The sequence below is a fragment of the Carassius carassius genome, chromosome 14 (assembly GCF_963082965.1).
Source record: "Carassius carassius chromosome 14, fCarCar2.1, whole genome shotgun sequence".
NCBI classification, from domain to species: Eukaryota; Metazoa; Chordata; class Actinopteri; order Cypriniformes; family Cyprinidae; genus Carassius; species Carassius carassius.
The window spans coordinates 6241491-6255262 of NC_081768.1; the positions used below are offsets into that span (position 1 = coordinate 6241491).

Consider the following 13772-nt stretch of genomic DNA (forward strand, 5'->3'; position numbering starts at 1 on the left):
ATGGTTTACTAAAATAATAAATGGATGTATTACCAACCCAGCAAACACAGTTCACAGAATGCTAAATTAATCGAGCTAGTCATTAAATATAAATGCCTGTCAAGCAATGCCTGTTTATAGGCCTACAGTATAAACCTCAAAATATTCCGCTCAAATAAACAAAACAAATAACGTTAACTCTCAGGAAGTTGAAACTTAATTTGAACCGAGTTAAATGTAGTTTTTAAAGGGGCTTTGGGCATATTTTAGTTTATTTATCAAATCTATTCTAAAAATTATCTTATATTTCTTTCTGTTAGATGTACATTTATACAAAAAACTCTGCAACTTATTTTAAAATATAGGCTAGGCCTAAAAAACATTTACAATACTTGTCATCGTGTCGGCTTTGTGGGTTGTCGACAAGTTGTTACTAAGCGGTTGCTTGGGCGTTTAGGGAGGTTATTTAATGTGTCAAAAAAAAGAGTTTGAGCACTAATGTGCGAGTAGTAGTAATGGACATACTTGCCTTAGTAAACAACAGCACTCCGAGTTCGTGTCACTGTCACATTCAGAAGACCTATGTGTACTGTAGTCATTGATCAGCCAATCAGCGCTCAGCACACATCCAGATGCTCTTGGCTGAGAGAAGCGCGCAGCAAAACAACGCGAGATCTTCAGGCTAGAGAGAGATTCATCGAGAGGAACCGTAACACCGGCGAGCAAGAACCCGATTCTGCCTTTGCGGATCCGCTGGACAAAGCGAAAGGCTTTCATGCTCTTGAGACTGCACAGAAACATCACAGGTGAATGATACGTTCATCTGCTGCCGTCAAATGGCTTCAGAACGGCTTCACACAGGCTGTGAATAAGAGACTGGATGACGTCACCTCTGCCGCTGCTTTCTTTCAGTCCGTAAATGTTTTATCGTTTTGGTTCAGTGTAAATGACCGGCTACTCTATTAATTATACAGTGTTGGGTGAAAGTCAACTACCGTGGGTCCTACTGTATTAGACTGAGCACTATACCTCACCCAATAAGGTTTGTGTGTGGGCATTGGTGATGTCCTATTCAATATTTAATAATACTGTACATGCATATGAAATAGAATTGGTTTGGTTTGCCTCTGTTTATAATCATTTGGTTCTGTTATGTCAGTTCTGCCACCCTAATATTTATTTGTTTTGTCTGTAGCTTGCTGTAGGTATGACATTAACAAGGGGCTCCTTCACTTATTCCAGTGGAGAAGAATATACCGGAGAATGGAAGGAAGGCAAGATATTTCAGAAACACTTTACACTGCTTTGAATTTTCAATACTTTTTTTGATACATTTTCTTAAATGTGTTTTATATGTTTAACTTTTATTCATTATTAAAAAAAAATACAGATACAAAAAAAATTCTATCTACCAATAAGATCTGACATTCTGTGATTGCTACAGAAAATATCAGCATAATTGTTTTTACTTGTGCTGTATATCTGAAAATGTTGAAACCTTATGAAAGAGGTTTATAACTGTCAGATTTAATGTTATCTTATATTAATCTATATTGTTTCTTTTATTTATGATCTGAGGACAGTTTGTTTTAAGGGTAGTGACTGATCGAGTTATATTTTATTGATTAAATGTTAAATGAAAAGCTTACAATAGGCTGTTTAATGGCAGGTTTGCGTTGTGATAACACTTTTGGCTATTATTATTTTTTAGCCAAAACTTTAAGGTATATGTCTTATTAAATTTACCCTAGGCTGATAAATATTCACTAGAGAAAAAAGTGTGACAACTAGCCCCAGCCCCGTCCCACTACATATATTATTTTTAAATAATATGATAATGATAAATTATCATTATGAGCATTGAGAATAGCTGGATGGCTGAAACGTCTGCTCTTGCTCTAATAAAATGATTGATTCTTTTTGTTAAAGACTTTGTCTAGTTTTTCAGAGTGCGAACCATCAACAGTCTCTACTACATATATTAACATGCTTAAACATGTTCACAAGATTTGTGTTTTTCTGATTACTACGGGAATTGTGGTCGGCATGGCTTGAGGTGGTGGTAGCACACTGCTTAATGATCCAAACTGCTTATGTAATAAATGCAGGTGCGATCTCAAGTAGGAATGACATTCTAATTATAGTACTAATTATCGGAGCCTTTAACACACTAGAGAGCGGTCCATAGAATTCGTCTATTGGATGAAAACTCAATGTTCATTTAAGCAGCAGTGTGATTGCTGTGCAGGTCGGCGGCACGGTAAAGGCGAGCTGAAGTTTGCTGATGGCACCTGTTATAAAGGTCATTTTGAGAATGGCCTGTTTCATGGATCAGGGGTGTTAATCTTTCCCGATGGATCCAGGTGAGTGACCATGTGATCAGATTCAAAATACATACTTACTTAAACGGAGATGAACATGTTGGCAGTGACACGGTGACCCTATTTAGGAGGTGAACACCACTATTTCTAATTAACAGGTACGAGGGTGAATTCGCCCAGGGAAAATTCCAAGGGGTCGGAATCTTCAGCAGGTTTGACGGGATGAAATTTGAAGGAGAATTCAAAAGTGGCCGTGTAGAAGGATATGGTAAATATTCCACCTTAATTTGACAATAGCTTTGTTTACATGCACCCAAATGATGTGTTTATAATCTGAATAATAAACTGAAGGGAGTGGCCTTGTGGACAGTGTTGCGTGATATCTCGTGCCATTTGAATCCCAGCTCGAGAACCTTTCCCAATCCCAACCCCGTCTCTTTCTCTCTCACTTAGCTTCCCGTCTCCTCTAACATCTCCTATCATAATAAAAATTAAAAAACGCCCAAATTAAGCGAGGAAAAAAAAAAGAATTCTTTAGGAAACACACACCTGACTGAGCTCTATCCGAATTCAATTTTTTATCTGATTGAAAGGCAGGTGTAGACCTGAAATAAACCGATAAGCAGAAAAAAAATAGGCATGCAAATGCTTGAATCTGACAATTTTCTTAATTAGATTAAAAAATCCCACACGTACATGCGTAGTGCCACGAATTGTAAGTTTACATAATTTTCCATCTTGCAGACTTGCATATGTTTATTTACGCTTCACATTTTAGAAACTTGTTGGTGGCTAACGGGCGATTCTAGGATTTTCATTTTAGTGGGCCTCAGCCCCAATGAGGGTGTATGTATGTGTGTGTGTATATATATATATGTTTGACTAATAGTGGTGGTATACTAAACTTATTGCAGTATTCCACTGTATTGGATAGCCTATAACATTTGAGTACTGAATAAGCAAAATTCATGATCTTTCTCTCTCTCACACACACGTTTACTGTACAAACAAAATGTTACTGTTTGCATTTCTAGTACAACCCTGTTTCCTTAGCTAAAGTATGCAAACCTTTATGACACATGCATTGGAATTATCCTCCTGAGAGGATAAAAAAAAAAATGTATTTTTTCCATGTCATTACATTGTTTAGTGCATAAGAAAAGAAATTGAAAGATAATATGTAAATATAAGTTATGCTATATCCTCTGTAGAGAATACCAGGACTCTAAAAAAATTAAAATGACATGAATAGACATGAAAAGGCAAGAACAATGGGATTTTATTTTTTTAAATCACCAATCAATTTTTAGGTTTCTGGATTTTTTTATACCATACTTTGTAGAAGGATGATTCTCAACTATGTTATAAAAGATATAACAAAATGATTTGATATACCATTTTACTTTATGCAGCATGTGTGTAAAATTTCCATAAACTGGTTTTCCCAATAAACACAATGTGATCTATACACTTTACTTAATTTGCACATTAATGTGCTGTTGGGACAGCATGTTGAAAAAATAAGTAATAATGGGAGTAATAATTGGACAGATTTTCATAATAATATCTATTATTTCATAAGAATATTGATATATGATTTATTTCTTATTCAGTAGTCGTGTCTCCCAAAATGCATAATAAACATGCTTTTAGTCCTGATGTCCAGATGTGTATAAAATCTATATCCTGTTTAATAACAGGAAGTCATATTTTGATTTGAAACCCTATAACATTTTCCTGAGATGGTGATTTATGACAAACTAAATCTTTACTAACTATTTGCAAAAAATAAAAAGAGACAGAGAGAAGCTTTATGTAGCTTTTTTTTCTTTTCTTTTTTTAAAGAAATGTCATCAAATAAAAAAACATTTACTAATTCTGACTGATGAAAAATTGTGCATGTAAAAATACAGACAGATTTACTCTTGCATATCCACCTTATTTTGAAATGTGGAAGTAAGAGATTTTCTGTGAATGTGTGAGACTTCAGATTCAGATAACTAAAAGAATAACAAATGGTAAAACTATTTGCACTACAAACCAGCGCATTCATGATAAGAAGTAAGTTTGCAATGTAAGGCAGCATAACAGCTGTTTTTAATGAATAAATATGTTTTTTTTTTCATAGGGCTGCTGACATTTCCAGATGGTTCCCATGGTGCTCCGCGAAATGAGGGAGTGTTTGAGAACAACAAGCTTCAGAAACGTGAAAAGTGTCAGGCTGTGGTGCAGAGAGCCAAGAACTCAGCATCCACTGCCCGCGGCCTCTCTGTATGACAGACTGACCTCAGTGAGAGCACCCCTAACTGTGGCTTTCAGATCAGGCAGGGTCACAAGTTAAGAAGTCAAAGCAGACTGTGGATCTGCGTTCAGGGGTGATCTCTGCCGTCGCCAAACAACGGAGCTCAAAAATATGTGAGACCCATCAGACCCTCAGGGATGGAGCAAAGTGTTTCGATTCCACACGCCTCTGTTTCTCTCACACTGTTGCTCTGCCTTGGTTTCCTCTGTGGCTTAAAACATCACAAAATTCTGTATGTTTGTTATGGAGGCATGGATAAACTCAAGTCACCATCGGAGGCATTGCAGGTACAGAGGCCTGTCACGTGAAGATTTTCTTGGTAAATATATGAAATTTGCCTTTGTGAGTCTGCGATTGTATCACTTGTGTTTGACTGTATTGTTACTATTGTAACTGTCTGTTTGTTTGAATCAACATATTCTTTATTGCACATTTGCCTTAGTTATTGCATTAAAAGTCAATATTGCTGGATTAAAATCTTTTTACTGATATACAACAGCGGTGACGGGAATCTTAATATCTTATTAATTTGTTAATTTCATTCATTTACAATGAGTACGTGTAATTGACTAACACATTATGTGATATTATGACTCTTTTTAGTTGTATTTTTCTTGTACATTACAGAAAACTATTTGAAATTATTTAAAAGTATTTGGTCATTGGGCAGATATACATTCACTTCAGATATTTGATGACTGATTTATGTGTGTTTACTTTATTTTCCAAACTGACTGCTAATGGTTCACTATTCCCATCATTCACAGTGTCAGACAGAAGCCTTAGTCACTATCATCTGAAATCTACTGACACCAAAAAGCATTTTGCACTGTTATTTTTTGAGCAGAGAATCAAAAGACTGACATGAAAAATAAAGTGAAATAAAAGTCAGAAACAAAAAACACCTGATCTAAATTTGATGTTTCATTTTTTTAATCCTCCTTTTTCTTTCATGATAACATTTTATGTTCTAATTTAGTATATTTTAAAATGCAACTTATTTCTGTGAAAGCAACGCTGAATTTTGTGTCACATGATCCTTAAAAAAATTATTCCAATATGCTGATTTGGTGCTTTACAAATATTTCCTATCAATGCTGAAAACAGTTGCTTAACATTTTTTCAGGAATCTTTGATAACTAGAAAGTTCTAAGGAACAAAATTTCTTTATAATTAAGATCTTTTGTAACTGTTCATAAATGTATTTTACTGTCACATCAGTTTAAATGCATTAATGCTAATTAAAAGCAGTCTTTTTTTTGTTTGTTTTGGAAATAAAATAAATGGCACTGACCCCAGAGATTCATCCAAATTAATTCCTTAGTACATAACCATTTATATTTGAACATGTGTAGCCTGTTATTCCTCTCTCAAGAATAAGTTAACAGAATATTAACGGCACAGAGCACTTATCCACCACTACCGTGTGTGTGTGTGACTAAAAGCTTTCTAATCATAGAACAACTGAGTGCTTTAGACAAGCGATTCACAGGCACACTGTGATGTTTCTATCTGCGAGACTGCCAGTGACACACAGGGAAACCCTTCATGACAACAGGCCAAAAGATCAGTTTGGGAACTGGATGAGCCAGACCATGGATTACATCTCTAATACAGCAGCAAAACACACACCTAGTAACTACAAAGAGAAGAGCTGGATTGTTGATTCATAAACAACCTTATATTGGGGCAAATGTTTGCTTTCCGGCTGGCAGATTGTGTTTATATAATAAGCACAGATGACGTATGTCTCACACATGGGCATATCAGTTTCCTCCACCCAAAGCCTTGTCATCTGATGCATCAGGAAACTATGCACAGCAATGAGCCTGCCCTGGCACAGTAAGCCATAGACAAAACTATAGCATGTTAAATATGTTTCAAATGAAAGATATGTTATGCAGAAGTTGAATAGACCAAATATTGTGCATGCATTTCTCATTTCAGAAAGACAAAGCTTGCAAACTAGTCAACATGCTAATGTGGTAAATATTTTCTTATTACCAACCATCTTGACACTCAACTTTTATAATATAATGCATCAACCATGTTCACCTGAGTAATGCAGAAATATGATAAGCAGCAACATTAAGATGTAATGATATGCATTACAAAACATTAAAATGATCACCTGTTCAAATTCTACATTTAAATAGAATATGATTTTTATTAATTTTTTTCAATAATACCAGACAAAAGTTGATTTGTTTAATATAATTGAAAAAAGCTATCTTATGCTGACCAGGCTGTATTTATTTATCAAAATACAGTAAAAGCTGTAAGAATGTGAAATATTATTACAATTAAGAATAATTGTTTTTTATTTTAATATATAAAAAAAAAATTCAGCATCATTATTCCAAAAAAAAAACAAAAAAAACAATAATGAGCCGTTTTATCATTTTTCTACTTTCAATATTAAATTAAAAAATACGAATGAAGGAATGATACATGGATTCTCTTTTGCCTTGTCTCTGCTGTTACTGTTTGCTGTTTCTGGACCCTACCTGTTTTACCATGCTCTCTTTTAATAATAACTCCTGCAAATATACAAAATACACATTTTAAGCCTCATTGGTATATAGATTAATAAAAGCTCATTTATCCAGTATACTAATGAATTAGTGAGGACAGGCACCTTTCATCACTAATTAACACAGAAAGTAAATAGTTACTCAGACAGAGGTGGGGTTGTTCTCCAGCTGTGCACCTGTTCACAGACGCTCTAATGAATCCAATGCATCTCCATGAGTCTGTCAGACCAGACCAACCTCTCACATCTGTTCTAGTTTCTCCAGTGTCTCCTTTGTGTCAAACTGCCATTGCTTCACCTGTTCTGTGGCCGTAATGCCCTCCTAAATACAAGAAAATTAAGTATTTATATCCAGCTTTTAATTTTCTTTATAACAGATGAATATTTTTCTCTTCTCATCCTGAACTGTACTTACAGCATTCTTGATCTGCATATCGGCTCCTGCTAGTATAAGGAGTTTGACAATTTTATATCGATTTAATCTGACAGCATCATGCAGTGCCGTGTCTCCTTCCTTTAAAAAAAAAAAAATATTTTGATTGAAAAAGAATCTGCATGTTGAGTACAACTGTTTTCCTCATGTATTATTAATCTGTTACCCAATCTTTGGCATTAATATTGATTCCACTGGTTAAAAGATGTTGGACCACTTCACTGTGACCTGTCCGTGTGGCCACATGCAAAGGTGAGCTAAGCAACTGTACGGGAGAGAATTATAACATTTTATAATACTTCTAATACATCTTAATTTTATATAATTTTCAGTATTTTGCCGTACTTTGTCTCTGACATTGATGTCAGCTCCCCTGTCCTGAAGAACCTTTAGTGCTGAGAGACTTCCACCTCTGCAAGCCCAATGTACAGCTCTGGAGTCCAGCTAAACCGACGGCAACAAACCAAATCAGTACAATCGCAACATAATTTCAACAATTAATGCACGTTACCAACACTTATATAGTGATCTCACCCGGTCTTTAAAGTTGATATCAGCACCTTTGTCCAGTAATTTTTCCAATATTTTAGCATGATCTTCCAAAGCAGCCTGATGCAGGGCTGTTTTCTTGAACTAAGACAAAACAGAGGAAGAGAAATGGTTGTTACAGTTAACTAAAACCATTAAAAAAAATTGTTACTGATAATAGACACTAATATTTTTTTATTGTACTAAAATAACTCAGATTGAAAATAAATAAATAAAAACTGATAAAAAAATAAAAATAACAATAACTAAAAAAAAAGACAAAAACACAACCAAATTACCAAAGCTTTAACTACGTTTTAAAATTAAAATACAAATTTCAAAATAGAATTAAAAAAAAAAAAAAAAAACGACAATATCTTGATACTAAAATATCATAGATAGAACATGTCACTGGACATATTGCACCTCATCACAGATGTTGGGATCTCCTCCATCTTCCAGAAATTTCTCAACTACTTCAATCTTTCCCTGAGCTGCTGCTTTTAAAAACTCATCCTGTTCCACAGGTTCCTGATAAACACCAGAGATTAATTTTGAAGCTTAATCAAATCATAAATAAATAAACAAAATAACCATAAGACTTCTAATGTATGCAACATTCAAAGTCACATAAGGATAATAAAGAAAGGCAGATGGGTTTCTCTCACCACTGGAACATCCATTGGGTCTTTGGGAGCTTTTGCGGTTTTGTTCCTGATCTTCTTCTTCATACGCAGCTCAATAATGTTCTCTGCACCCCCCAGATCAACAATCTCACTTCTCAGATCAGAGGAGATCTTTCTCACTTGACCCTCTGCCTGCATGAAGAATTCACTTCTCTTCATCACTGACTGATTCCGTCTTTGTTCGTATAGCACACGATGAAGACTTCTTACAATAAAATTGGTTCATCCTTTTTTTAATTAAAAGGATTGTGAAAACTGATATAAGATGCCAATTCTGATATCAGTCAATAATATTACCAATACAGCATTCTGTGTATGCACACATGGTGGAATATTTTTTTACAGCATGTATATTGCCCTATTTTTAATGCAAGTAACAAAATATCTTAACAACTAAAGTAAACCTAAACGTAAATCTATTTAAAGACTTCTAAAAATCCTGTACCTCCTCCCGTTCATCAAGAGCCGCTCTTCTATCAACCACAGACGTCGCCCAGAGGATGTTCTCGTCCATTATGACAAAATAAAATATAGAAAGAAGTTAACCCAGAGTATTTGCAAGTCGCAAACTTTCACTAATGCCAGCAGACCTGCCAGACTGAGATCTGAACAGGACTTATAGCTCACAGCAGGAATGTAAAGCCACGTCAGGCCCTGTGTGACAGCTGTGGACAGGAGCTGGATCGCACACAAATGCGACCATGAGCTCACCGTTCAAGCCGGTGCCGTCCACCTCGACTGGCCTGCCCTCTGCCACACAATGGGAGTCCATTTTTACAAGAATCATGGCCCGATAAACACCCTGTTTTGGAGATTATGTTATTAATAAGTCTTTTATTAGTGTCAAGTGATACTTCATAAATGCCTTCTAGTTTCAAAGAACGCCTGTTAACACACAATGTCCAATCGCTGAATGGCATTCAGGAACATCCTGTTAGGTGTATGTGGGCAAGAATGCACACAAATGTATGATTATGATTAAGTTTTTGAGAGAAGGAAGGAAGGAAGAACAGAAGCTCGTGGTTGTGAAGGTGAAATCAAGCTAACATTAACTGAAATAAAAGCATAATCATTTGACCAAACCAAAACAAACTGTACCAAGCAAGCACTGAGCAACAGCAAGTAATCATGTGGAATATGTGACAAGAGTAAATAGCCTCCTAATTGTTTGGTTTGGTTTTAGAAAAACGTTATGTTCTTCAAGTCATTAAATGCTAAGTGTTACCAATAGCTGTTTTTTTACTTTTTTAGATTGAATTTTTATAGGGAAATTACTGAAACTGAAAACATCTATTCAAATATTTGTTTAAAAGTTTACAGAATTTAGTAGTAAAACTAATTTTTTTAGACTTCATAACCAATTAAATCAAGTTTGATGCATATTTTGTCTTTTTGTAAAATATTAAAATATAGCAATAATAGTTTAAATAATCAGCAACCTTGATCTGATTATTTTCATGCCAACTGAATAAAGATTTCCCTCTATTTCGCTATATATATATATATATATGTGTGTGTGTGTGTGTGTGTGTGTGTGTGTGTGTATGTGTATATTCCTTTAAAAAAATACTATCAAGGATGCATCAAATCAATCAAAAATGGAACTTTTTTTTTTAGTTTCTTTTTCAGATCAAGCAGTTCTTTTGAAATTCCCATTCATCGAAGAATTATTAAAAAAGGTTTACACAAAAATTTGCACAACTGTTTTCAACACTTGTAATAATAAGAAATGTTTTTTGAGCAGCAAATCAGCATATTAGAATGATCTCTGAATTATCATTTGACACTGAAGACTGGAGTAATGATGCTGAAGAACCAACTTTGCATTGCAGGAATAAAGTAGATTTCAAAATATATAGCAATAAAAAGTTATTTTAAATTGCAATAATTTATAATATTAGTTTTGCTTTATTTTTAATCCAACAAGAGTTTAACAGACTTCAAAATACATACATACATACATACATACATATAAATCTTTAAATACCTGAGATTGAGCACTTAAGTTATATCTTAAGTCTGAGAATTTTTCCTTAGTAGCAAATTAGTCAAGTCAAAAAATTTTAGTTACTTATGGTGAGTTACTATGATTTTTACGCTTTTATTTATGTATTTTTCTTTTTTTGCTCTGAGCAATAGCTGTATACAGGATATAAAGGACCTTTTAGGAATAATATCAAGCACAATCATAAACGGAATTGTGTGGTTGTTTGAACTGTAGACTAGATAAAGCACTGTGGTATACAAAGAGAAGCCTCTGAGATGGATAAATGATTAACTGTGAGGAGGGATCAGAACGAGACCAAACACGGCAGTGAGTGAAAGGGACAAAAGCGCAGCTCATTTTCAATACAACACCGACATGTTTCTATCGCTACACCTGGGAAAAGAAGACAGCAGCTGAAATAAGAGGTAAGAAGCAACACAAAACATAGATAAAGCATAAAGCTTTTAGATTAAATGTGCCGTGAATGAAGAACGTTGAAGGAGGTTGTCAAACATTGACTCTACAGAATAAACAAACTAGGATTCCTCAATTCATATTTCCGAACTGACAGGTGTAGTTGGGAATTGGTTTGAAAAAATGGTGACTCTTAAACACTTGAGCGTTAACGACAATGACGAAGACAGCGTTCCTCTGTTACCGGAAGCCAGCAGCTTGGAGAGCCCAACCACCCAACACAGCAGGGCAGAGTCCAGAGAATTCTTCATTAGCCGGTTTGTTTGTCCGAGATAAGCACTGTGACATATGAAACATGCTAGCCATTCACATTCTGCACTGGAAATTTCATGACCTGTACAGACACATTCCCTTAAAACCCATAAAGCACAGAGCTTCTGAAACACTGTTTTATGATTTCAGGAGGAACAACTTCATTTTAAGCATTGCTCTGTTGTTGAGCTGTTATTCGGCCATTCTGGTTCCTGCGTATCTGCCAGCCCCAGAGCCCATCTGGACGAATGACAGTTCTGCTGAAACTCTGGTACTCTCATTCACCGCTTGATCACATGAAACTGAAGAATTGAGTCAATTTGAAGAAAGTGTGACCTTACTTATTATGATCAAGGCGACTTGATATACCACTTTGAATTATTGCAGGATTGAGAAGATTTGTAAACTCAACTGTATGCAGTATGCGTGCGCCTGATATGCCCATACATTAATTTAGTGAGATAAATTACATAAAGCTTCACAAACACTGACTCAATTTAACTGTGTCCAAGTTAACTGTTTTTTTTTAGGCCTCAAAAAATCTTTAAAACAAATATCTGGGTAACAAATACTTGAGACAGGGCAGGAAAATCAAGTGTTATCTAAAAGTGATCTTTAGTAGTAAACAAGTAAAGTTAAATGTGTAACCCAACAAATGTTTAACCCTTTAAATGTTAAATATTTAACCCAACCTTATGTGCCGTAACCCATTAGCTCAGTTGTATTTAGCCCAGCATTTTTTTAGAGTGTATGTGTTGTTAAGATGATTTTTTTTTCTTCAGATAATTTATGTGGAGTTTACATACATTATTATTACCCCTAAAATGAAGGAATGAATAAATAATATATGTATATATGTATATATATGTATATATGTGTATATATATATATATATATATGTATATATATATATATATATATATATATATATATATAAAGCTCTTCATACTGTAAACATGTGTATTGTTAACTTATGTTGGGGCTATAAAGGATTTATAGTATAGGGGATTTAATAAGTAAACATCATTAAATGACTCAATAAATAATGAATTATGAAACTTGCCAAATAAATAAATATACATTAATGTTAATAAGATTTGGAACAGTTATATGCAAATGTTTTTGAAAGAAAAATGCTATCCAATATTGTATTTATTTAATTAAAAATAAAGCAAAAACAGTAATACTGTGAAAAGATAAAATATACTGAAATAAGTCCGTTATTTTAATATGTCATATGTTTTCTGTGACGGCAAAGCTGAATTTCCCATTACTCCAGGCTACAGTATATATCTTATTATTATCAATGTTGTGCAGCTTAAATATATTTGTGTAAACCATAAAACATAAATGTTTCGTTAATATAATGACGAATAGAAGGCTCAAAAGAGCAGCATTTAACTGAAATACACATTTTTGTAACATTATAAAAGTATTTTGCTTGCTAAATAAAAGCTTTTTTTAATCTTAGTTTCTTAAGAACTTTTAAACAGTAGTGTATATATAAATAAGTCATGAAACTAATTCATATTTAATAACTTCTGATACTCACTCAATGTTGTAAACCCTTCTCATTTGTACACACCTCAGGCTCTGCTGAACCGGTCAGCGGCTCTGCTGTCTCAGTCCTGCCGCAGCAGCTGGAGTGTGGAGAGGTTGAGGACGATGTCTATACCCGCTGGGCTTCTGAAGATTCCCGTGTTCCTGGAGAACGGCACAGGAGACTGGGGACTGCCTCCTCCTCTGGGTCTGCAGGGTAGTGAGGAGATGGTGGCTCAGGCCCTGAAAGCCCTGCCTTATACTGCTGTGCCCACTGGCTCAGAGACCTGCAGGAGATGCGTGGTGGTTGGAAGTGGTGGCATTTTACACGGCAAAAATCTTGGCCCTCATATAGACCAGTACAACATCATCATCAGGTTAATTCATTAACAAACATATATGGGTGACAAAAATACAGTAAAACAATAATACTGTGAAATCTTTTTACAACTTGGATAATATATGTGACCCTGGACCACAAAACCAGTCATAAGGGTCAAATTTTTGAAATTGATATTTATACGTGATCTGAAAGCTGAATAAATAAGCTTTCCATTGATGTATCGTTTGTTAGGATAGGACAATATGGAAAATATTGCCCGAGAATATGAGGGTAATCAAAATACTGAGAAAATCGCCTTTAAAGTTGTCCAAATGAAGTCCTTAGCAATGCATTTTACTAATCAAAAATTATGTTTTTATATATTTACAGTAGGAAATTTACAAAATATCTTCACG

At 34.6% G+C, this 13772-nt stretch overlaps 3 protein-coding genes across 5 annotated transcripts in view; 2 read left to right on the forward strand and 1 right to left on the reverse strand.

Annotated features, from left to right (window-relative positions):
* Nucleotides 1–634: 634 nt before the first annotated feature.
* On the forward strand, nucleotides 635–5098 carry morn4 (MORN repeat containing 4). 3 transcript variants are annotated; one of them, XM_059565471.1, is made up of 6 exons: nucleotides 649–785; nucleotides 954–1021; nucleotides 1175–1253; nucleotides 2228–2342; nucleotides 2459–2568; nucleotides 4429–5098. In XM_059565471.1, exons 3-6 carry the CDS (start codon nucleotides 1187–1189, stop codon nucleotides 4575–4577), a joined length of 441 nt encoding a protein of 146 aa, XP_059421454.1. In that variant the 5' UTR covers nucleotides 649–785; nucleotides 954–1021; nucleotides 1175–1186; the 3' UTR covers nucleotides 4578–5098. The 3 variants fall into 3 exon arrangements, with proteins under 3 accessions (XP_059421455.1, XP_059421453.1, XP_059421454.1); XM_059565472.1 differs by lacking the exon at nucleotides 954–1021 and having other exon boundaries at nucleotides 635–785; XM_059565470.1 differs by having other exon boundaries at nucleotides 646–1021.
* Nucleotides 5099–6954: 1856 nt separating this feature from the next.
* Nucleotides 6955–9724, reverse strand: ankrd2 (ankyrin repeat domain 2 (stretch responsive muscle)). Its single transcript, XM_059565474.1, has 8 exons — nucleotides 9228–9724; nucleotides 8765–8914; nucleotides 8523–8627; nucleotides 8103–8201; nucleotides 7914–8012; nucleotides 7735–7833; nucleotides 7551–7649; nucleotides 6955–7457 (listed from the first exon to the last, which is right to left on the reverse strand). The coding sequence occupies exons 1-8, from the start codon at nucleotides 9294–9296 to the stop codon at nucleotides 7377–7379; spliced, it is 801 nt and encodes a 266-aa protein (XP_059421457.1). The 5' UTR covers nucleotides 9297–9724; the 3' UTR covers nucleotides 6955–7376.
* Nucleotides 9725–11063: 1339 nt separating this feature from the next.
* Nucleotides 11064–13772, forward strand: part of st3gal7 (ST3 beta-galactoside alpha-2,3-sialyltransferase 7) — a 44099-nt gene continuing 41390 nt past the window's right edge. Inside the window, exons 1-4 of the mRNA XM_059565830.1 lie at nucleotides 11064–11194; nucleotides 11341–11500; nucleotides 11646–11766; nucleotides 13086–13411. Of these exons, the coding sequence (XP_059421813.1) occupies nucleotides 11367–11500; nucleotides 11646–11766; nucleotides 13086–13411 (581 nt within the window). The 5' untranslated portion in view covers nucleotides 11064–11194; nucleotides 11341–11366. The remainder of the gene's footprint in view (nucleotides 11195–11340; nucleotides 11501–11645; nucleotides 11767–13085; nucleotides 13412–13772) is intronic.

Bases quoted from the DNA above. Each gene is read 5' to 3' on its own strand.
- morn4 (XM_059565472.1), top strand. From the start codon at position 1,187: ATGACATTAACAAGGGGCTCCTTCACTTATTCCAGTGGAGAAGAATAT. The intron at 2,343-2,458 runs GTGAGTGACCAT...TCTAATTAACAG, and splicing joins ATCTTTCCCGATGGATCCAG to GTACGAGGGTGAATTCGCCC. The intron at 2,569-4,428 runs GTAAATATTCCA...TTTTTTTCATAG, and splicing joins TGGCCGTGTAGAAGGATATG to GGCTGCTGACATTTCCAGAT.
- ankrd2 (XM_059565474.1), bottom strand. From the start codon at position 9,296: ATGGACGAGAACATCCTCTGGGCGACGTCTGTGGTTGATAGAAGAGCG. The intron at 8,013-8,102 runs GTGAGATCACTA...CCGTCGGTTTAG, and splicing joins ATATCAACTTTAAAGACCGG to CTGGACTCCAGAGCTGTACA. The intron at 7,458-7,550 runs GTAAGTACAGTT...TCTTGTATTTAG, and splicing joins ATATGCAGATCAAGAATGCT to GAGGGCATTACGGCCACAGA.